Source organism: Microtus ochrogaster, linkage group LG2 (genome assembly GCF_000317375.1).
Source record: "Microtus ochrogaster isolate Prairie Vole_2 linkage group LG2, MicOch1.0, whole genome shotgun sequence".
NCBI classification, from domain to species: Eukaryota; Metazoa; Chordata; class Mammalia; order Rodentia; family Cricetidae; genus Microtus; species Microtus ochrogaster.
In genome coordinates, this window is record NC_022028.1 from 25027745 (window position 1) to 25051456 (window position 23712).

Below are 23712 nucleotides of genomic sequence, written 5' to 3' on the forward strand. Positions count from 1 at the left end.
CCGCTGCGCTCCGAGGAGAAGCCGCGCCGACCCCGGCGGCGGCCTTGCCCGTACGGCCCGCGCCCCGGCGCCGCGGAGCTCCTGACCGCCGCGGCTTGTCGCTCTCGGGGCGGCGACCGGGGAAGATGGCGAACGATTCGCCCGCGAAGAGTCTGGTGGACATCGATCTCTCGTCCCTGCGGGTGAGTGTGGCCGCGCCCTGGGCATCGCGGTGGCCGCGGACACCCGCGGGCGCGGCGGCCCCTTTGTCTGCCGGGCGGGCGGGACTCGTCGCGGCGCTCCCGGCCGGCGGGGACCCGGCGGGGCCAGAGCCTTTGTCACCGCCCTGCATCCCTCCGCCCGGCTCTGTCTCTTCATTTGGGGGGCCCCCTTTTAAAACGACCATCTCCCCCTCCTCTCTCTCCAGGACCCGGCTGGGATTTTCGAGCTGGTGGAAGTGGTTGGAAATGGCACCTATGGACAAGTCTATAAGGTCGGTGTGGGGCGCCTTTGTTCCCCGTGGCGTGGAGAAACTTCTTAGGGGACGAGGGAAGGGGTGACGAGACGCTGCTTGCTGACTGGAGGCCATGCCGCCTGGCCAAAGTTGGGAAAGGGGTTTCGCCTAGCTTTTTTTTTTTTTTTCCGCTTGTGTTCAGACTGGCCTTAAAAGACCTCATTTCCTGGCTTTGAGATAAAGGAAATAAGCCACAGTGTTAGGCATGCACTTTGCTTCAGCAAAATAGAAAAGGAATTTTGAGTTCGAAGATGACCAGAGGGTCTCCCCCCTTCACCCCACCCCCCATTTTTCTCCAAATCTGGCCTCCACGAAACGTTTGCATTGGTTGGTGAATTAAAATTCAGTGTAGACAGGCCTTGCCTGTTATTTCCCTCAACCACTGGCTGGGTCTTCTTCAAAACTGTCGTCATGCTTCTTCCTGAAGAGTGCTTGCCAGATGACTTGACGTGGGGAGTTTGGTGTTACCTGTAACTGCTTTTCAAAGCTCTGGCCAGCCTGCCCATTTCTGGCGGACAGTATTTTGGGGAGGCCGGGGGTGGGGTGGGGTGGGATGGGGGGGGGAAGTGTGTGTTTGGGTCACCGGAGCAGGAAGAATTACAGTGTGGGGATTATAAAATCTGAATTCCAGGAATAACCTGTGTAACAGCTGTGTAATTGAGATAGCAAGGGAGGAGGAGTAGAGAGGGTGCCCGGTTTCACACCCACCACCCCAGGTCTTTCTCTTCCTTTGCAGTTGTGGAGACTGTTAGTCTGTGCTGGGTAGTAGCTGGCATCCGATGTGCCTAACTGTGTCGTTCATTCTGTTGAGTGCACCTTCTAGAAGAAGGCTCAGGCTCCCCCCACCCCCAAAAAAATGAAGAAAGAAAGAACTTTAAATTTTCTTTCCCGATTTCTTTCTTGTTATTAAACGTTCTCTGGAAGCTGTCTTCGCCGGGAGAGTTTTCCCGTTGTTAGGACTGGGTCAAGGTTGAGCTACAAGAAAATTATCTTATGAAGGAGGGCTTTGTGGCTCACCATGAAGAATTGTGATTGTTTCACTAAAAATGGGGGTGGTGGTGGAAGCTGACTGCAGACATTTTCTGAGGCCAAATTAAGTGTGGATTCCATTGTCCCTTTTCTGTTTTATGAATAGGGTTTATGTGTTTCCCGTTGCTTCTCCTAGCTTTAGTGCCCCCCTTCCCCACTCTGGGACCTGGATGCTGGTATTGACAGGCCATGGTCTGAACTTGAGTCCATATTTTTAGGTGATCTCAAGTGAATTAGTGTGTTTTGTTGGTTAACTGTTGGGGCCCGGGCCAGATTTTTGAATTTGAAAGGCAGCCCTGTTAACAGCCTGCTGGGCTCAGCTGAGTTTGGAAGGCTTTGGAAAATTTTGGAAAAGCTTGTGTTGCAACTCAGAGTGGCTGGTAACTGGCTTAGAGGCTTGCTTCCCAGCCCCAGTGTTTGCTTAAGCACTGCTTGGTTTTTTTCTAACCCAGTTTCTCTGGCCAACTCTGAGTGGTGAGTAGACTCTTCCAAGGGAGTTAGCCAGAGCTTGTTTTTGACCTGGTTACACAGTAGTTGGATTGTTCGGGTCTCCCTGGGTCAGCCTGGAGGCTGTGGTAGCGGAGTCAGCTAAAAAGGCCTGCCCGGATGAATTAGTTTTAAGAGGTGGGCACTTGGTGGTGTGAATTTGGGCAGGTTCTTTATTGTTCTCCTCCTCTCTTCTTTCGCCCCACACTTCCTACCCCAAGGGCTCTGCTAAGCATTGCTTTTGGGGGAGTGTTAGGGATACAGTCTCTAGTGTTCTTGGACTCCACCCTCTGCAGCTGAAGTATCCTCTATGCAAATCTAAGGAATTAAGACCTTGACATAGAAGTTGCAGGTCAACGATAACAAAGTAGTGCTTAAGGTTTTCCTCCCAGGCAGTTACACATTTCCCCTCATCTTTGAGGAAGTTTTCAAGAGAGCACAGTTTTTATAGCACAGTTTGATAGCCCACCATTGATTCTGTTTCATCTGTAGTCTTCTTTTTCCTTTTTCTTGAACTTAAGATAACATTTTATTGATAAATACTGGAGTGTTTCCTCCTTCTTTTTAAACATTGTCACAGTGTTATTCCACACTTAGACACACATCAGATTTTCTCTAGCGTGCCCCGCCTGCCCTAGTCCTTGCCACTTAGCAGGTATAGGAGCTTGAATTTCTTAGAAATGGCATGTTTCCTTTTCCTTTTAAATGCATAATTTCTAGATCCGATACTGTTGTGCACAGTGGTTTAGTTGCTATTTTTTTTCCTTGGTTGCTTGGCATGGGGTAGTTTTGGGATTAGTTGAATTTATTACAACTTATAAATTTTAAGCATTTTTAGGTTAAGCACTTGGACAACCTAGAATTCTAATTTATTTCAGTGTTTTATTTTATATATATATATACACACACTCATATATACACACATGCACGTATATATATTCTACATATATACACGTGTGTATGTGTGTGTATATATATGTATGTATGTGTATATATGTGTATGTATGTGTGTGATTGAGTGTGTAACCCCATGTATGAATATGTATGTGGGTGGCATGTGGAGGCCTGAGGTTAATGTTAGGTGTCTTTGATTGTTTTCTACCTTACATCTTGTCATAGGCTCTTTACTTACACCCAGATCTTGTCAGTTTAGCTGGTCTAGTTAGTTGCTTGTTCTAGGTTCCCTGTTTCTACCTCCTACATGGGGGGTTACCATGGGTCACCATGCCCCCTGGGTGCTGGGGATCTGAACTCCTAGCCTTGGATTTGTGCTGCAAGTGTTTTTCCTCCTAAGCCACCCTACCTGCCCCTCTATTTTATAGGAACAGAGTGAGGTAGGGTGCTTGTTTTGAGGGGCTGTGCTGAGTGAAGTGAGATTGTTTTTTGAAGATGGCTTTGTGAGGATACGGCCTGGTGTGTTTGAACCATATCTGTAGTCTTTTCTTTGAGAGGTAGCTCAGCAGGCAAGAATGCTTGCTGTACTAGCACAAGGACGAGTTCGAATCCCCAGCATCCATGTGAAAAGCTGGGTTACCTGTTTATGTGGGGTTGGAAGCTGGAAGACCACTGGGGTTTGCCCTCCAGTCTAGCTTCAGATTCCCTGAGAGATTCTGTCTCCAGGGAATGAGGCAGAGTGTGACAGAGGAGGATCTCCTCTGTCCTCTGGGTGGTGAACACAGGCTCCAAACACATATGCATATAACATACCTACCCCAAAGGTAAAAAAAAAAAAAATTAAAAAAATGAATTGAAAGACTATACTTTCTTCAGAGAAATTTATTTCTAGCCTTAGTTATCTGGATGATTGTGTGGAAAGATACTCATAGATTAAAGCTTAGAAAAATAATCTTTGGGCTGCTTCCTATGTTCAGTGAGCAGGTGCTTGCCTACTCAGAGGTGGGCCCTCAGTTCTGTCCCTAGAAACCTACTGTGTGTGCAGCTCTGGTTACAAGGTTCTATTCAGACTATCATGTAAGAACAATGTCTGTAGTAGTGGTTTCTTTTCTGCTTACTAGTTATCCACATTGAATAAATGGAAAATTACAAGTGTTTTTGTCAGTGAGACAATAATAGCATGGAAGATTAAGACCAGCAAAAGGCTAATTTCCATGTTACTTTGGGTTTTATTTTTCTTCTGAATATTTGGGGATTTTTGCTCTTCTTGGGTAACTACCATTATTTTGTATTTTATGAGCATACTGCCGTCTTGAGAAGTACTTAGTAATAGGCATTGCAGGTGTGGGGGGAGGGAGAGAAGGAGAGAGAGAGAGAGAGAGAGAGAGAGAGAAAGGGAGAGAGAGAGAGAGACTGAAATCTGGGCGGACTCAGAGGTACCATAGTTATGGAGGACAGAGCAGATTTGGCCCTGTTTTGCTGACCTTGGAGGAGAGGTGTCAGGCAAACCTGGGTGGCTAAACAGGAAGCTCGTTTAGGCCCAAAGACCTTGATGTAAGGGTAACTAACACTGAGAGTTTGTTTTTGATGATCCTGCCCCTTCAGTTATTATTTAAGGATGATAGAGGGACAAGCGTGTGTGGCGGATGAAGGAGCGAGAGTGACCATTGGGAATGGCAGTATCAGGAAGGCATTGTTTTTGGACTGCAGTTGAGGAACAACCGTATTCCTGAAGCACTGAGAAGCCTTTAAAAGGTTTTATTGGGCTCGGGGATCCCTAGGGACCTATATCGGATGATATTTTGGGAAGAGCAGGTAGGATGGGTGACTTAGGACCTGAGTCCAGAGAGTCTGAAGCAGGGCACTGGTGGAGGTGCTAGAGAGGAACAAATGCTCAGGAATGTCTTTCTCTCTGTATTTAACTTGGGGGATGCATGGATGCTTTGGTTCTTCCTTTTAAATGCAAGTTCTTGTCACTAGAGTAGATGGAGCTTTGGCCGACAGGGTAGGGGTGCCCCAATTCCCCAGTTGATTCTGATTGCTGCTCAGGGATAAAGAACCCAACAAGCAGAGCACCTCTTGTTCCTGGTCGGACGTGAAGCCATGCAGTGGGCAGTGAGAATTCTGAGCGTGATGTTCCCTCAGGAGAGTGTTGTGTCAGCTGATCTGTAGCTGAGTGGCATGTTCAGACTTGTTCTGAGACTTGGGCTCCTTCATGCTGGAAGGATCCTGGCTGTGGGTAAGGTGGGAGGAAGCCAGCCTGTTGAACAAGTATTGCTGTGCAGCTCTTCAGACTGTCAACCCCAACCCCAGACTTCTACATGCTGTTTCCCAAAAGCAGGAACATCAAAGCTTGACCAGCGGGCCCTGCTAAGGTGCAGCTTTAACAGTTTCTAAAACATTGTAATAAATATGAACTCATGAATAGCTGCAAACTTGTATTTTGCCTTTTTTCTTAGCAAGAATTGGAGATGTTTATATTTCTGTGTATTAACAACAGACTGAAAGTATTATCCATGCCTTTTGATAGAAGTGCATGTGTTCACAGATTGAGCCTGAAAGAACAAAAAAAAAAAACATAAAAAGGTGTTCTCCTTTTGGAGTAGTGTGTCCTAGGAAAGCGGTGCTGAGCGGAAGAATAGTTACCGAAGCAGCTTCCTTTCTAGGGAGTAGAAACATTGTGGTTGAGTGCCTGAAAAGGTGGAAGCTTTAGCTTAGGGATTTCTGGGTGGTATTTTGTTTGTTTCTTTGCCCACTGGTGTGAGTGACTGAACTAAGCACAGCCCACACTTGGATCATCAGGCAGTTCTCATTTCTCTCTGCTGTGTTAAGTTCACAATGCCCCTGTTTTATCAGTGCTTTCATTTTCCCCATCATTCATTCTAGTCATTGAAAACAATAGCAGGTAGCAGTAGGACATGCAATTGCAGAAATTCACACCTTTTGTACCCAGAAAGGCAAGGTGCCAAGACCCAGCTCTGGTGAGAGGTGAGCACTGCCATGTGGTCACCCCTCAGGTTTATTCTCCAGCTTAGATGAGGGGGTTTCATGGACAGTAGAGTGAAGTGTTCAGAAAGTGTTAGATGGCTTCTCTGTCTTCTGTTTCAGGGTCTCACAGGGTAGACAGATACCTAGTAGACTGTAGCAGGCTGGGTATTTGCAAATAGTTACTTAGAGAATTTAAGTAGATTTTACACTGTGTTTGGCTTCTCATCTGAATGATCAGTGTTACAATACTAGGGCTGCTGCTGATAAGGGTAAGGATCCCCAGGTGCTTCACTGTGGAAGACTGGGGTGACATTAGTTGACCCTGCTCATAGCACAAGGATTGAATCAAGGTAAACTGTTTGGATATGGCAAGATGGATGGGGAGACTGGAGAAGGGCAAGGAAATGCTACATTGTTACCAGTCGTCAGAAATGTATCTGGATTTTAGAATTTTACATCACTGTTTGCCAAATAGAATATGATCTTTTGTATGAGACTGCTTCACTACCACAGACTGCTGGCTTTGTTTGGGCTAAGAAATTCGCATAGTAATGATTTAGGATACATGTTTTCATGAACATATTTTAAAGAACAGCGTTTTAGGACTTCATGTTTTAAGACAAGGGATGTTTTATGTTTGGGGAGTTTAGAACTAAATTGAGGAGTCAAAAGAAAAATGTATAGCAGTGTTTTTTTCTTTTTTCAGGTACTTATTGTACTGTTTCCTGCATGGGGCTTCTTGTGTGTGTCAGTGCACTGTGGGGAGGGACACTGCTTCCTTTGATGAAGGCAGGAAAGACGGGAGTGGACACAAAGTGACAGCAACCAGCTGTATGTGCAGCAGGCCTCTCTGTGTGGCCCCCAGGACCTCAGCACCTGCTTTCAGACCCGTGGAACCAGCACAGTGCAGGCTTATTGTGAGACAGATTCTCACTACACAGTCCTTGATTCATAGCTCTTGACTGGTTAGGAACTCACTGTGTAGACCCTGCTGGCTTTGAATTTGTAGATCTGCCTGCCTCTGCTTTCAGTGCTGGCATTAAAGTCAAGTGCCACTACACTGGCCTAAGGTTGCTTTGAAATGAGGCAGGATCTCCTTAGTTTATCTTTGTAGCTCAGCCTTGCCTTGAACTCAAGGTTCTCCTGCCTTACTTAATCTCCAGAATAGTGGGGACTGTAGGAATGTCTTACACCTGGCTACAGTTGAGGAGGTTCAGGAACTGTTCAGTAAAACACAGTACAAGCAGATGACTGGAGAACGGGAAGGGAAGATCAGCATATAGAGTGTTGGTGTGTAGTTTCCCACAACAGTTTGCTGTGTGTGTGCTGTGTCAGAAATGATCTTATTGCACACTGGTAGTGAACTGTGCTCTGAGAAGCTTGGAGCTGACTTGTAAAACTCATAGGGAGCAGGCTCTTAGCTCACCTGGCTTGGCACATCAGCAGGCTGTTGTCAGTGTCTAGCAGTTAACTTCCCACCACTGAGCAGCCAAGCCAAGGAACCTGTGCTTCCAGCTTTGTGCTTATTGCCAAATACCTCTGGTCTCTGGCATTGTGTCTCAGATATGGCTTCATGTGGACAAGTTCTTCTATTACAGTTAAATAATTAAAGAAAGAACCCCACCTTGGCATTATAATTAAAAAAAATCTGTTATTTATGATAAGGGCCTTAATGTTTACTACAGTTAGAAGCAGAGTAGGGATCAAGAATCCTAGGATGCTTGTTTCAATATGTGGAGCTGTCCTGTCCTTCAGAGGCGTCAGTTTCTGTCCTGTTACCTGCTGCGTTTGATATTTACTGCCATGTCTCCCTATTGTATGTTGGTACCCATTTTTCCTCAGTTTACAAGCTTAGTTCTGCATTGACAGCCTGTGACAGTAGTTGCTGCTCTGAGCTGCTGCAGTTCAAGAGCAGCTGGATACTTGGCTCCTGCACTTGCTCCTTCCATAAATGAGTATGTCATCATTTGGGGCTAAAATGATAGCAGTTTATATTATCAAGACTGTGTAAATATTATTATCTGCGAGCCAACTGGCATATAATGTTTCCTTTCCTAAACAGTACCCTTCCTCTTACATTCCTTTTCTTTGTTATTGCTTAGTTTTCAATGCTTTGCCCTTTCTTTCTCATTCATAAACTCTGAAAGATAAGCTAAATTAATGCCTAGCAAAGTTCAACCTCTCAGCCGTTTTCCCTAATGCTGAGTACATAGAATTAATTGTTTCAGATAACCTGTTAATTTCAGCTTTTCCACCCTGGAGCCCCCTCAGAGCTAGGCGGATAAGACTGCCCCTAGACCTGGTGTCCAGCTGTGTCATGGAGTGTCCCTGTTTTTATGGCCCTTTCTTTGACTTACTATTGATTATGCTGAGATAACGTCCTCCAGCAGCCTTCAGGAAAGCATGCAGAATGTGAAGCCGTAAGGCACTGCAGGTCTAAAGCACATCTTCTCCACCTCTGCCCTCCATTGGCCTCTGCCATGTGCTGGAGCATCCCTTCTTCTAGGGGCTAACCCTCTGACTCGCCATGGTATGGAGTGATGTCAGAGAGTCACCCAGTTGTGTGAGACAGAGCAAGGGCTGCAAACTTAGGTACGTTCTCTGGAGGTTCGCCTTGTACTTACTCCGGATGAGTTACTTTCAAGTGATGTTTTCTGGACTCCAGAGGGCAAACTGCCTGACTTGTGTCGGTGTCCGTCTGGCCTGGTATTTGGGTTCATAAATGCTCTGTGTTTCCTTTCGGTTTTCAGAAATTGATAGAAATGATCTCTGTCATAGTCTCTCTTGGTCTCTTTTTCATTCTTTTGTTTACCTTATAATTTCCAGTAGTTTATGGTGCACATGATAACTCCACCACGATTAGCTAGAAGTTATGGCTGTGTTGTAAACTTAGGGGTTGGCTCAGGTGTTTCCTTTACTCGGACAGTAACAGAAGCAGCTTGGAAACAAAGGCAAACAGGTCATCCGGGCCTAGTACAGGCTCCTGTGCTGACTTAGGATGTGCAGGCCCTGGAGGTGAAGGAGAGGAAGGGGGAACGGAGGAGGCGTGTGTAGCGCAGCCCTCTGGGGTGCCCTGTGCTGCTTGGAGCAGCTTTTCAAGACAGTGAGTTTGGAAATTGATTTTTCAAGGTTTTTCCTATTTGCTGTAAAATTGGCCCTGTTGAAGCTTGCATTTTGGTGATTTTTGATCCATTTATAGAGCAGTGCAGCCTTTGCCCCCAGCAGTTTTCATAAGGTGATGGCCCAGGTAAGATACTCATCCTCACATGCATTTACTCCCCATTCTAGCTCAGCACCAGGCCAGTCCTGGTGGTTCTGTTTGTGTAAATTTACCTTTTTATTTAAATTAGCTCGGTGTGTAGCATGTGATTTCTTTCACTTCCTGTTTTTGAGGTTTACCTATATAGTGGTCTGGTGGTTTCTTTTTATTAGTTCATAGTATTCCAGTATGTGGATATGCCATACATCTGCCTAGATGTCCACTGCTTCACAGACACTGCAGTTGTGTTTAGTGTGTGGCGCTTGAGTGGTGCATTTGGAAGATATTTTTGCCTGGCATTGCATTCTTGTTCAGAAGGCAGCCTGATGGGGTTACCTGAAGAGAAAGGAGCAGGGGTTTGTGTCCTTGGGGCTTTCCATTTCTGTCAATTTAACCAAACACCCTTTCTGGCTATACTACCCAGAGTGTGCCTGATTTCTGATTCTCATGACACAGCTTTGCTACAGGGGTGGGATGGGGGGTGGGGGGTTGGTGTGTGGGGGGGTAGCATTTGAAAGTTCCACTTTCCTGAAATCTTTACCTTCTCCCTTGCTGTAAGGCTAAGTCATAGTCTTGAGCTGTGAGTACAGTTTCTTTCTCATTGCTGTACAGACAAGCTTTACTATCACTGAGTTCACTCTCATCTGAAATAGCATTCTCCCTTTTGTGTGTTTTATAGATTTTATTTTATAAAGGTAGCCAATGCCGTAATGCTGAAGACCATTGTCTTCCTTTATCCCAAATAGGAGCTGTTGATCTGCCAGGATTTAAAAGCCACAAGGTTCAGAGAATAGAGGAGCAGGCCTGAGAGGTCCTGAATTCCACTCTGGGGTCACACTAGGTGGCAGGAGAGAAGTGACTCATGGTGTTGCCAGTAGCGTTTGTGCACATGCGTAAAAATCTGTATTTGGACAGAAAAATGCATTTCAAGTTAAATAAGTGATTTTCTCTGTTATGTGTGAAGGAATGAGGTTACTCATCTGAGTTTGCTGCAGAAGTTCCTTCAGAATGTTTCCTGGGGGAGGGGTATGGGTTATGGGTGGTACTGTGAGACAGGATGTTGCTAAGAAATCCAGACTGGTTTTGAACTCATGATCCTTCTGCCTTAGCCTCCTGAGTGTCTGTCTGAGTGTTGGGAGAATAGGTGTGTGCCAACTTGTACAACTTTACATTTTTAAAAAATGATTATTTTTTATTAGAGACTTGAGGCATTAGCCCTCCTCTTATTAAGAGTAATGATTGTGCACATCTTGGGAGCTCTTGACCAGGGAACATTCTTTCTTACCTATTTAGACAATGAAAGAAAAGTGTTGCCTCTCAGACAAACTTCTTTGCCTGCCTCAGTTTTTTCTGATGTCTTTGTGTAATTGCTGAGTAGCTTTTCTGACCGTAACTTTGAGATCTCGGGTTAAAGATAGTTATGGGAGTAGAGACTGTGCATCAAGGGACACAGACCTTCTTAGGGATTCCCAGTGAGATACTGAGTGTTGGGTGTGGTTGAGGGTGCACACAGTTGTTGGCTATGCTCACTTTTACATGACTCAAGTCCCAGGGCATGCCAGTGTGAATTTGGGGTGTGTAGCTCCTCAGGCCTCTGAGGCTGTGGGTGCTCTTTCCTGTCATTCTTGCTTTGCTCTCCTATGATTGTCAGGAAAAGAAATTATGGATCCTCAGCTCTTACTTTGGATTTAAAGTCTTAATATTCTTTTTTTTTTTGGTTCACTATCCACAAGTATTTGAGTCTAGTTCAGCTCGGCGAGATCTCTTATTCATTACTGAAATGCTTAATGTGTGTATAATGTGTGCCAGGCACCAATGGAACAGCGAACAGGCAAGTCCGTGTGTGCCGCTGCGTATTTACAAGCCCAATGTTAGGCAGACAATGAACAGTTTAAGGAAGTGGTGTTACAGATGGAGTCCTGCAGAGGCTGTGAGAGAACCTGTGACTGGAGCAGAGCTGCATTTGTTAATGTGGATGTCCACAGTAGAGAGTCTTTGCAGGAGGCATAGACTAGCAAGGAGAAGTAGTCCCTAGGTTCCAGAGAAGCCATTTAGCCTGTGACTTATCGTCTTGGTTAATACCATATTGGAAGCTTGAATAAAGAGAAAGAGAATGGGGAGGGTTCTGTATTTATTATGGTGATTGACTCTCTCCCTCAGTTTGCTTTGAGCTAGCTGTGTCTTGGGAACCGTTGCCTCCAACAGCTACTACTGTTGGGTGTTGGTTGCTTTGAGTCTCCTGTATCCATGTTTCAGCCTGTCCATCTCTTCAGAGGTAGGTCTCATTGGCCTGGAATGTCCTTTGAGTAATATTTGGGTTCATACTTGGAGAGTGGAGATCCAAAGCAGACCATGTGTGCCCTGCACACAGAAAGGAATCACTTTCTCAGGTGCTGGCCCTCCTGATCTTAGAGCTGGAAAGGGGCCCCTCTGTAAGATGGCTGCATTGGTTACAGGTTTTCGGGATAAACCCATATGCAGGTTTAAAAGTTTCTATAGTTTCCGTAATAGAAGTAAATGATTGAAAGATGAACTTGCCATTTCTTTTTTAAGCTGTTTTTGAACAGTTAGTTGTGGGTTGTTTAGTGCTGGGAGTACATTCTGAGAAATGTTGCCCTTGAGGTATTTTGTTTTTCCAGTGTGTAACTTTAGTGTGTGTATAAATGAATACAACTGTCACTAGGCAGGACGTCATCATGTGTTGAGTCTGTTACTCAGCACATAATTGTTTGCTTTTTGATAATGGATAAAAATTTTATTTTTCAGAGCTTACTAAGTAAAATGGCTTTGTTGGATTTTCCATTTTTAATTTTTAAAATTATAATTATTTGTATATGGTTGGGAACATGCCACGATGTCAGTGTGGAAGACAGAGCACAGCTTACTAGAGTTCGTTCTCTCCTATATTGGGTCCCAGAGATCAAGCTCAGGTCGTCAGACTTGGGTGAAATGCCCATACTTGTAGAGCCATCTCGTAGGCCCACAAAATCAACAGAATATTTCTAACCTTTTTCTGATCTTAATAGAAAAAAACTCTGCAGCTATTAATGTTAGCTTTCAAAGTGTGAAATTCCTTTTATTTTGATTTAATAGGGCTTTGTCAGCCATCAACCCCCAAGATTGAATTAGACAATTCATTTTTCACTAGTTTGTTACTTAATTAGCTGAAAATAATTTTTGCTGCTTACTTACTGTTACATGAAAGAAGTGGTTTAATGCTAAGTTTTCTATAGGATTTCCTTGTTTGTTTGTTTCGTTTCCCACGACTCTATGTAAGGAGTTGTTTTTCCCTTTTTGTCTTTGGGAGTCTTTCCTCCTCCCATAATTCCATTTTTTTCCTTGCAGGTTACTAGCTGTAATTTTGTTATTTTATAGGTTGCTTTAGAACTTGTAGTGCTCTGCTTGCTTACTTATTAATGACCAGGCTGGCCTCCAACTCAAAGAGATTCTCTTGCCTCTGCCTCCCAAGTGCTGGGATTAAAGACATGCCTAAGTTTTAGTGTAAATTTTTAGCTTACAGTCTAAGTTGAGACAGCATACGTTTCATGTGTAAGTTAGTCTGTATTACCTGTTAAGAAGCAAAGATAAGGGAGGAAGGGTTTATCTCAGTTTGAGGTTTGAGGGCACAGTCCATTATGGTGGGAAGACATGGCGGCAGAGAGTGGGAGTCTGCTCACACTGTAGCCACACAGAGAGCCATTTGTCTTTGCTCAGCTGGCTTCTCTTGTTTTTCAGTCTAGGACCCCTGTCCTTGGACTGATGTAGCTGACACGTTGGGAGGATCTTTGCATCTCTGTTGATGCCTGTGTGCCTAATCCCTCACAGGCATGCCTAGGGCTTTGTCTCCCGGTGATTCTAGGTCCTGTCAACTTGATGGTATTGACCAAGTTTGCCATGTTACTGTGTTAGCCAGTGTTCTGTTGCTGTGAAGAGACACTATGACCAAGGCAGCCCCTATAGAAGGAAGCATTTAATTGAGACTTGCTTTCAGTTTCAAAGGTTTAGTCCATTATCCTCATGTCAGGGAACATGGTGGCATGCAGGCAGACATGGTAGCTGAGAGTTCTGCATTTGGATTTGCAGGCAGCACAAAGAGTGCGATACTGGGTTTGGCTTTGACTTTTGAAACCTCAAAGCCCACCCGTGTGATGTACTTCCTCTAGCAAGGCCACAACTACTACTAAGACCACACCTCCCAATTCTTTTAAGTAGTGCCGCTCCCTGATGATTAAGCATTCAAATTTATGAGCCTGTGGGGACTGTTCTTACTCAACCACCAAATTCTACTCCCTGGTCTCCTTAGGCTTGTAAGCATATCAGAATATAAAAATGCATTCAGTCCAACCTCAGAAGTCCTCATCCTTTGTCAGTCTCAGCACTGTTTAAAAGTCCAAAGTCTCTTCTGAGACTCATGGCAATCTCTTACCTGTAACCCCTGTAAAATCAAAAAAATCAGAAAGCAGACCACATACTCCCCACATACAGCGACACAGGATATATATTACCAGTCCAAAAGGGAGGAAAGGGAGCATAGTGAGGAAATGCTCAACCAAAACAAGACCTAAAACCAGCAGGGTAAGTCCCAAACTCTGCATCTCTATGTCTGATGTCAAAGCACTTTTCAGATCCAGCCCCTTTCAGCTTTGTTGTCTGCAACATACTTATTATCTCTCTTGGGCTGGCTCCACACCTGGCTTGCAGCTCTTCTTGGCGGGTATCCCACAGCTCCGGAATCTCCAACATCTTGGGGTCTCTAATGAAGTTAGGCTTCACCTTCACACTTTCATGCGGTGGGCCCTCTGGGTCTCCATTCAGGGACATCCCTGTCACATGCCTGGCTTCAGCAGCTTTCCTTAATTGAGGAGGGAGATTCCGTAACCCCTTTATTGTATCCTTGACTCTAAAGCCAGAACCATGAGGCCAAAGCTGCTAAGTTCTGCTGCTTGCTAGGCTAGGGCTTGCCCACCTCGTTCAATTACAATTGTTCAGCTGTCTGTTGTTGATGGTTTCCTTCACTGCTTAAGCTTTTCTGTAATTCCTTTCTGCAAGTTGGAAGCTTAGCTGGGTGGGATCTGCCCTGAGGTCACCACTCCCTTTGGACCATTTAGCACCAAGGCTTTTCTTAGCTTTTTATCTTCTCCATCACAGGACTTAGCTTCTTTAGACTTCCTGTGCTCATTTTCTCCTCAAACTGTTATGTTTTGTAATTTTCTTATTCACTTGCTCCTTTTTATTATAGATCTGCATATGACTGGCCATTAATAATCACATGACAGAGTCAGTACTAGATTGTCTTGAAATCTCCTGTGTTAACACCATTAATTCAAAACTCTTCATTTTAGCCTCATGCAGATTTTGGGGGGGGGGGCAAGGATAAAAAGCAGCCACATTTTTTAAGGAGACAAAACTGGTCTCCTTAGTAATGGTGACTTACTAATATTCTTCTGCTCTGCAACTTCTTGAGCTGGGCTCTCACAGTCCACCACACTCATGACCATTATCTTGTATGCTTCTACCAGGATGGCCTGTTAAACCTTGCTTAAAGCATTCAACTGCTTTCCTACCTAATCCATAGTTCATGTCTTGCCAAATAACATGGTCAGGCCTGTCACAGAAATACCCATCTCCCTGGCACCAACTTCTGTCTTGGTCAGTGTCTGTTTCTGCGAAGAGACATTCTGACACTGGGCCTACCCACACTGACAAGAGACATTCTGACACTGGGCCTACCCACACTGACATACTTCCTTCAACAAAGCCACACCACCTAATCCTTCTAGGTAGTACTACTCCTCCATGGCTAAACATTCAGATATATGAGCCTATGGGGACATTCTTACCCACCTACCACACATGACCTTATAGCATTGTGGCATACAAGTGATTACCATGGATAGTACTTGTCATTTTTTATTTAGACCTGTATTTCTTGGTATCATCTTCTTGTGTCTGAGTATTTTCTGTAATTTATTGTTATTGTTTAGTGCAAGTTGGCTGACAATAAATTCTTTTAGCTTAGCACATCTGAAAGCATTCATTTTTAATTTCTGGAAGATATTTTTGTGCATATAGCATTCTAGGCTCATATTTTTCCTTTCAGTATGTTAGAGTTACTGTCTTCATTTCCATTTTTGCCTCTATTTGAATCTGTTAATTCTTATTTTGTTTATAAATGTCATTCTTTCCTGGCTGCCTTTAAAATTTTATTTTTATTGTTGACTTGATTTGATTATCCTGTGCTCATGTGTGTATGTGTGTGTTTGTGTGTGTGTGTGTGTGTGTGTCTGTGTGTTTGTGTGTCTGTGTGTATACATTTACCCTGTTGTTTGCTCAGACTCTTTCAAGGCTTCATTTGGGGTGGTCACTACTGCTCAGGTTTCTTGTTCATTTACCTTTTAAAAACAAAATTGTTTTTACTAATTTATGTGTATGTATATGTTTGTGGGTATGTGCATGTGAGTTTGGTGTCTACAGAGGCCAGAGGCATTGGATCCCTTGGAGCTGGAGTTCCAGGTACTTGTGAGCTGTCAGTGTGAGTGTTGGGAGCCACTTGGTCCTCTGCTGTGCACTTTGAACCTCCATGCCACCACTCAAGCATCTTTTAGTTCCAGGGTCTACTTTGCTAGTAGTTTCATCTACTATATAGTTTTAAATTTCAGACATTTTTTTTCAAGGATTTTGGATTTTTTTTTTGTATTTTTCTAGGCTTTATATTGTCTCTATTTTTTTTGAGCAAAGGAAATAGCTATACTGTTTTTAATAATGCCGTCTAATTCTAACCTTTCAATTTTGCAGTTTTCAGTTGACTTTTAGAGACTTATTGTTCTCTTATGGGTTATACTTCCCAGTATGTTTATCTTGCAATGGATGCCATTTACCGTGAATTTTACTGTGTTTTAGTGCTGGGTATTTTTATCTGGGAGTTCAGTTACATAGGAGAAAGTAAGTTAATCTTCTAGGGACCCATTTCTCTGATTTCTAAATAGGACACAACAGGGTGGCACTAGCTGTTTCTTTCTACGCGTGCAAGACATTTTGGAGTGCTTAGTTTTCTATGAACTCAGCATTCAGCCATCTCTCTGAATTGGCTCTGTTCCATCAGTTTTTTTCAGTATATATTTTATCTCCACCATAGGTAGTTTCCTTATGCATGTATGGTTTGCACTGGCTGAACTCATACAGACCCCCTTTTAGAGCTTGGGGTTCTTTATGTCTGGGCAGCCTCTGTATCCCTGCCTCTGCATTCCCATTTTAACTCTGACTTCTTAATCTACCCAGACTCTAAGCTCATCCTTAGCTAAGGGAATATTGGCTGGGTTTTGCTTTGGTTTCTTCTTGAATAATGGCCTGAAACTTTAGAGGGAGTAGGTAGTCCCAGGAGTCAGGGATCATTCTCTGCCTTTCATTGTTTGACATCCAGTTTCCCCTTTTTTCCTCTCCCTTTTTCTTCCTTTCATTTAAAAACAATTTAGTGTATATGCAGATGCACCTGTAAGGCAGTGGTTCCCATCTGGTGGGTTACATATCTGACATCCTGTGTATCAGATATTTGCATTCTGATTCATAATGATAGCAAACTTACAGTTATGAGGTAGCAACAAAATAATTTTATGGTTGGGGTCGCCATAACATGAGGAACTATTCTAAAGGGTCGCAGTGTTAGGAAGGCTGAGAACCATGGGTGTAAGAACAGAAAAGAATATCCAGTGTCTGACTCTATCATTCTCTGCTTATTCTTTTGAGGCATAGTCTGTCTCAGAACTTGGGACTTAGGTTTTCTGAGCAAGGTTAGAAGCCAGTAAGCCCTGTGCTTAGGTGGATGTTGGATGCCCTGGGTTGTTAATAGGCGCTGTGATCTGAGCTCTGTGTAATTGCCTGGCAAGTACTCTTAACCACTGAACCATTTCTCCAGGCCTCCTTTTTCTTGGTTGGATTTTGCTTTGTAATTAGTTGCCTTGAGATTCTCCCTTCTCAGCCTCTTGTGTGTTGGAATGTAAGGTGTATGTACTACCACAATTGCCTAAACATCTAGTTTTCTTGTTTTTGAGAGAGTCTCACAGATAAAACTTGGCTGGCCTGCTGGTGTTAAAGGTGTATACAAACATGCCTTCCTCCTATTTTTTTTTTTTTGATGGTAGTATTGACATGTGGAACAAACATGTTAGCTTTAGAAAGAACTGCTTGTCTTTGTTTTTGTTTTTGAGACAGGGTTTCTCTCTGTTGCCCTGGCTGTTCTGAAATTCACTCTGGAGACCAGGCAGGCCTCGAACTCAGATCTAACTGCTTCTCCCTCAGTACTAGGATTAAAGGTGAGAGCCACCACTACCCAGCTAGAAAGAAATATTTTTTTTTTTAAAAAAAAGTGTTATTCTGATGATGTGATTCATTTCCTGCATCACACACCCATTTATAACATGCTCTCCATGGCTCTTAATGTATTCAGAATTGCACACAGTCACAGTCTGATGACATCCTTCACATAGACCCGTGTTCTAGTCCTCCTGGTGCCTGATGCCTTCAGCACCTCAGCCCTCTGCTACCACCTTTGTTTCTGTCTTTTGTAGATGTAGGTACTGTAGACATTTTATAGAAATAGAGCCACACAGTGCCTGTCTTCGTTTGACATGGTGTTTTTAAGGTTCACGGATGTCTTAGTAGGCGTCGGGTTCGTTTCCACTTTTTGTCTAATGGTGTTCTATTGTGTGGTTATACCACATTGTACTGGTTCATCAGTTGTTGGGCACGTGGCTGGTCTAGGAATAATGCTTCTGTGGGCATGCACGTGTAGTTTCTGTGTAGACAGTTAGGGCTGTAGGAGTCTGATAAGTGTGAATTTTGAGGAGCTACAGAGTGTATAGTTTCTGTGACACCCCCATTAGCTGTATAGGAATGTATTTTTTTTGCTAATGCTTGTAATATCTGTCATTTTTATTATGGCCTTCATAATGAGTATAGAGTGTTATCTCATTTGTGGTTTTGATTTGCATTTCTCTGATGACTAATGGTGTTGAGCATGGTTTTACTTGCTTTTGGCCTTTTGAATATTTTTATGGATAGAGTTTTCAAGTCTTTTAGCTATTGTTTAAGTTGGGTGATAACGATTTCTGAATTTACTGCCTGAAAGTTCTTTGTAAGTCTAGGATCGCCAGGCATACAGAGCGCAGCATTTTTCTGAATTCTGTGATTGCACTTTTACTTTCTTGTTGTATAGTTTTTCCAAGCACATTTTTCATTTTGATGAAATCCAGTGTGCCTCTTTTGCCTGTGATGTTGGTGTCATATCCTAGAAACCTTTTCCTAATCTAGGGTTTAGAAGGTTCACGCCTATGTTTTCTGCTTTGCTTTATTTAGCTCTTAGATTCATTTTTAATTACTCTCTATGTGTTTCACGTTGTGTGCATGGCCACCCATTTGCACATGGGTATCTGATTTCTATCCCCATTGTTTGAACCCACTTGTTAAAACTTGGTTGATTTAATGCGAGAGCTGCTGGACTCCGTCCTCAGTGGCTGCTGTGTCTGCTTCTGCCAGCCGCACAGCACCTCGATCACTGCACCTTTGCAGTGTTTGGAGGTAGAAAGTGAGCCTTCTTCCAGAGCAGCTCGTCAAAGAGCCTGCTGCTTTTACTTGACATATGACACATATTTTTAAGGAACATTGTTAGCAGTTGCTGTAAATTTTTACATTCAGTACTTATTTCTCTTAAAGTTAATATCTCACCATTTCTCCAGAATAACACATTTATATATTCATACATATCATGTATATAGTAGATCACCATGTTTTTGTAAGGGGGCAGATAGCATATAGAATCATTGCTAAGTCTCACTTGCCATACACATTACTTCAAAGAATAATTTGATAATACCAATGATTTCAGGATCTCGACCGTATCAAATTATAGGCCATATAGTATAGAAGAAGATAAAAGATTTTAAGGAATGGGAATCAAGCCAATATCTAGATGTAAGATATCTGCAAAAAAAATTATGGTGTAAAACACTTCCAGAATATGTACAAATTCTCTATGTTGATAACATATCTTTCAATATCACAAAAGTCTAGTGATTTAGGGTAGATCAAAGTCTGTCCATGGAACACTAAGTAATAGTTTGCTTTGATTTTTTTTTTCAGAGCCAATTAGTTAAAAATTTCTGTTAAACTGAAATCTTTATTTTGCTTAAAATATTTCCCATAGTAGGAAAAATGTGCTCTGCTATTCCCATGTTCCCGTGACAAATGGAAGTTTTTAGTCTCCCATCATCTGACCCTACCAGAAACACCACACCGAGGTGCTTCCTATTTCAGTTGCCATCCTGAATGGTCTCATGAAAAGAGTAAATCGCCAAATATTTTTGTCTTAATACTCATACAATACAGATAAACCTCAAATCTAATCTAGAACTCTTAAGAACAATGGTGTACTTAACAAGGAACTCCCTGTATCAGGCTTACCTTAAACTCAAGAGAGTAAAGGCGTATGCCACCATGCCTGGCCCTTCTCACACTTTCAAAGCATAGTTTTCATTCAGTTTGTTCAACTGCTGGTTTATAAATATTAGTAAAAGAGGAACTACCCAGAACACAGATTTCATCAAGCAACCTGTTGAGACTAAATTTCAGGGGAGGAAGTTTTTGCTAAGATGCCTTTCCTTTATGGTGAAGAAACCTTTGTTGAGAAATTAACTTCAACTCTGAGAAAATGGTGGCATTTCTGTGCAGCCTATAAGGAGCATAATTTTCTGACATTTCAGTTAGGATCTTTGAAGAGAATCTTTTCTTTCCGCTACAGAAGTACAAGGAACTTATTTTACAGCTATCCTATGTGACTACCCGCAAGACTTCTGTGCTGGTTTGAAAGAACATGACCCCCAAAGGGAGTGGCAGTAATAACGGGAGTGGCACTAATAACAGGTGTGGCCTTGTTGGAGGAAGTATGTCATTATGGGGGTGGACTTTGTGGTCCCTTGTGCTCAAGGTAACCACCCAGTGTCTCAGTTCACTTCCTGTTGTCTGCAAGATGTAGAACTCTCAGCTACCTCGCTAGTACCATGTCTGCCTGTGTACCACCATGTCCTGCCATGATGATAATGGACAAAACCTCTGAAACTGTAAGCCATCTAATTAGATATTTTCCTAATTAGAGTTGCTGTGGTCATGATGTCTCTTCACAGCAATACAAGCCCTAAGACCCCCTCCATTTTTCTAAAGCACGAGGAAACTGACCTTCAGTGAAAGTCAACTCTGATGTTAACTACCTTAAGATGAAAAGTTAAAACTCCTTTCTAAATTGTTTTGCAGACTATTCTGATACTCCATGTAAGCTCGCTTAGGGTTAGTGGCAGTCTTGGCAGGATATTTTGTTTGAACTGTGATCAAAGAATGGATCCTCTAGAGACTATAGACCTTCTCCTGAATATAAAACCCGCTAGTCATGGTACTAAAACCCACCCCAATTAAAAAAATGCTTGTTCTCCAATTTCTATGAACTCTAATTGATTTATTAAGAATCCTCCCCAGCCCCTACCCCTTAAAACAGTGTTTTGTTATGTTGTCCTGGCCAGCCTTTCATGATTAAGCAGAGCAATGACTGGGCTGGGTCCATACTCAGCATGGTGGTTCTAGCCCCTCAGGCAGCTGCTGTGTCACTGAGTTAACTGGAAGTTTTGTGGTGTAACATAGGGGTTGGCAGATGTTTAAAAACACTCCTGCCACCTTGGTCACATCAGTTTTCTCTTTGTTCTTTTTAATATAATGTTAGAAAGATACTGGCCATGCCAGGCAGTGGTGGCACAAACCTTTAATTCCAGCACTTGGGAAGCAGAGACAGTGGATCTCTGTGAGTTCAAGGCCAGCCTGGTCTATAGAGTGAGTTCCAGAACAGGCTCCAAAGTTACAGAGAAACCCTGTCTTGAAAAAAAAAAAGTTGACTTTTTTTTTTTGGAAGAGCTGGTGCTGAGGGAAAGTTAGGAATTTTCCTCTATCACTTAGGACAGTAGTAGAGTGACCAAATGGTTGTAAGCTTTGCTTTGGTGTAGGAGCCTCGGTTCATGCGTGCCTATGCTAGACCTTCTTTGCTTAGCTTTACAGGAATGAGAGTAGAACTCCGTAGAAGGGAGTCCTATGTTCTCAGCTTTCAGTGTGCAGGCTTCTCATCGGTGGTCTAGGAGAACAATCATGTTGTTCTTGCTCCTCAAATTGCTCATGTTTGAAAAAAAACTCAGGTACAGCTACAGTAGATTCTGATTCAGTATGTCTGCGGGGAGGCCTGGAACTCTGTGTCTAGTCTGCTTGTCTTCGATTCCACACTTTGAGTACAGAGGACACAGGAGACTGAAGTTAGCTAAGAGTGTTGGGGGTTAGCTGTCGACTTAGGTGTTTCATTGGAGCAGAGTGTATCAGTGTCAATTTGGATTGAGATTGTGCAGGGTGAAGTGTCATGTATAGTCACACACATTGATGATGTGATTAGATTGTGGCTTTAGTGAGAATTCTAGTTTTGGGAGGACTCGGTGTTCTTAGTAGAGAACAGGATATTAGAGATTGCAGTGTCTGACCTTTGGGTACACAGATGGAAGTGGGGTCTTTGTGGCCGGGTTAAGGAGATCTGGGGTCTCCCGAAGTCTTTCCTCCTATTAGGAGTACAGATAGGTGGTGCTTCTTCCTTGCCACCTCAAGTGGGGATTTGGTGATTATTAATAGCATTAGAAACTCATGGAACACATTCCATTTTGGTTTCTAGTGCACGTCTAGAATAAATGTAAAAGTGTCTGAGAGTGTGAATGAAGAAGAGGCCTGTCTTCAGAGTGAGGTGGGTCACAGTAGGCCCAGGGCCAGAGTGGCTTGCACTGTTTGTACTAGAAAAAACAGATGAGACCATTGTGGTGGTGTGGAAAAAAGCTATAGACTCATACAGTGACAGGCGTTCAGACCACAGCTGTGATCTGAGTCAGCGAATTGGGCAGGTATAAAAATAATCAGATGGGTAGCTCAGGGAAGAAGCTTATGCATGCCCCTCCCCTTCTGATTATTTGCCCATTCTTCCATCCAGGGAAGCAGTCAGGAAAAGATGTCATAGTTAGAGTAAAAGCCTGGGACCCAGGTTGTGAGAATACAGATGTCATAAAAGCAGTGGCTGGAAGGTAGGGTGAGCTTGATGAGGGGAAGGACAGGTGAGGGAGAAGCAGGTTAAAAATCAGTCTTGGCAGAGATTTGCATGTCATGCTTAAGCATGCCCTTGTGGGCTGGCGGGTGAGAACAGTGGCTTCTATGTTGGAGCTCTGGAACTTTAGAATGGTGGTTCTGAGGGAACTTTGGGAGCCGGTATTCTCTCTTTTCTGGAAGTTCCAAGACTCATTGAGGTAGAGGGACTTCATCAAAGATTAGTGACATTCCGGTGTAAATTTCCTCCTCCTCCTCACCCCCACTCCGCCTTCTCTCTGGAAATGTTATCGGAAATAAATTACTTTCCAGAGCTTGCAAACCAGTGGTTTGGGGTGAAGGAAAAGCTGCTCTGCTAGACCGTATACCGACAGAGTCCCACAGTCACTCTGGTGATTTGTGTGATCTCTTCCTGCCTTGTTTTTTGTTCACATTCACCGTCTTGAATAACAGTTTTGACTCTAAGTAACAGAAAATATAGCAGAATCCCAGCCAGTTTCAAAAGTGGCTGTCCTGTGACATGATGACTCAGGACTTAGGGTTTGCTGGTTTTCCACTTGACTGTCTTAAGGATGTGGATCTGTTCTACATACCCTTTCTAGCTGCAACCTCTCTTTTAAAAACTAAAATTTTAAAAAATTTTTATTATCTTAGGTACAGACACTGTAATAAATGTTATTTTTATCAGCTTTATTTTTTGACTTTAATTTCTTTGTTTTTAAACATTCATTTATTTTATCTGTATGAGTGTGTCTACATGTATATATGTGTACCGTGTGTGGTGGTGTCCTTGGAGGCCAGTAAAGGGCGTTGGCGTCTCTTACAATGGTTGTGAGCCACCAGAGGGTGATGGGAACAGAACCCAGATCCTCTGCAAGAACAGCAAAGTCCTCTTAGCCACTGGGCATCTTTTTAATTCTCTAGTTTCTAGAAATGTATTCATGCAACTTAATGAAAAAAATCTTGGGTTGAACACATTAGACTAGGTTGTAATTCCAGGACTCTGGAGTCTGGGACAGGATGAGTTCTAGGCTAGTCTGGGCTAGTGAGACCCTGTTTCAATGCCCCTTCCCAGGAAATGAAATCTTTTGTTAATGTTGTCTTGATAGGCGAATAATTACTAAGTCTATTTACGGTAGGCTATTATGCAATTTGGAAAAACAAGTACAAGTGTTTATTGCTGAATTTGGTCAGCCTTGGTACAAATTTTGCAGTCTGTTGCATCAGGCGGGCCAGTCTTTAGAGAATAACAGTTTTAAGACTATTTCCTATGATTCATAAGAATGAAAACCAGATTTCATATTTTGACCTTTCAAAGAACTGTAGTCTGGCAGAATTGCACTTAGCTTTATTATAGCACTTCTAGCATTAATTCAAACTGTCTAGTTATCTACAAGTGTAG

The 23712-nt window shown here is 43.1% G+C and overlaps 1 protein-coding gene across 22 annotated transcripts in view; it reads left to right on the forward strand.

Moving 5' to 3' along the window:
* The first annotated feature begins 6 nt into the window (after window positions 1-6).
* Window positions 7-23712, forward strand: part of Map4k4 (mitogen-activated protein kinase kinase kinase kinase 4) — a 139560-nt gene continuing 115854 nt past the window's right edge. For all 22 annotated transcript variants that reach the window (XM_026785820.1, XM_013351036.2, XM_026785825.1 and 19 more), the window contains exons 1-2: window positions 7-182; window positions 407-472. In XM_026785820.1, the coding sequence (XP_026641621.1) occupies window positions 126-182; window positions 407-472 (123 nt within the window). In that variant the 5' untranslated portion in view covers window positions 7-125. The remainder of the gene's footprint in view (window positions 183-406; window positions 473-23712) is intronic.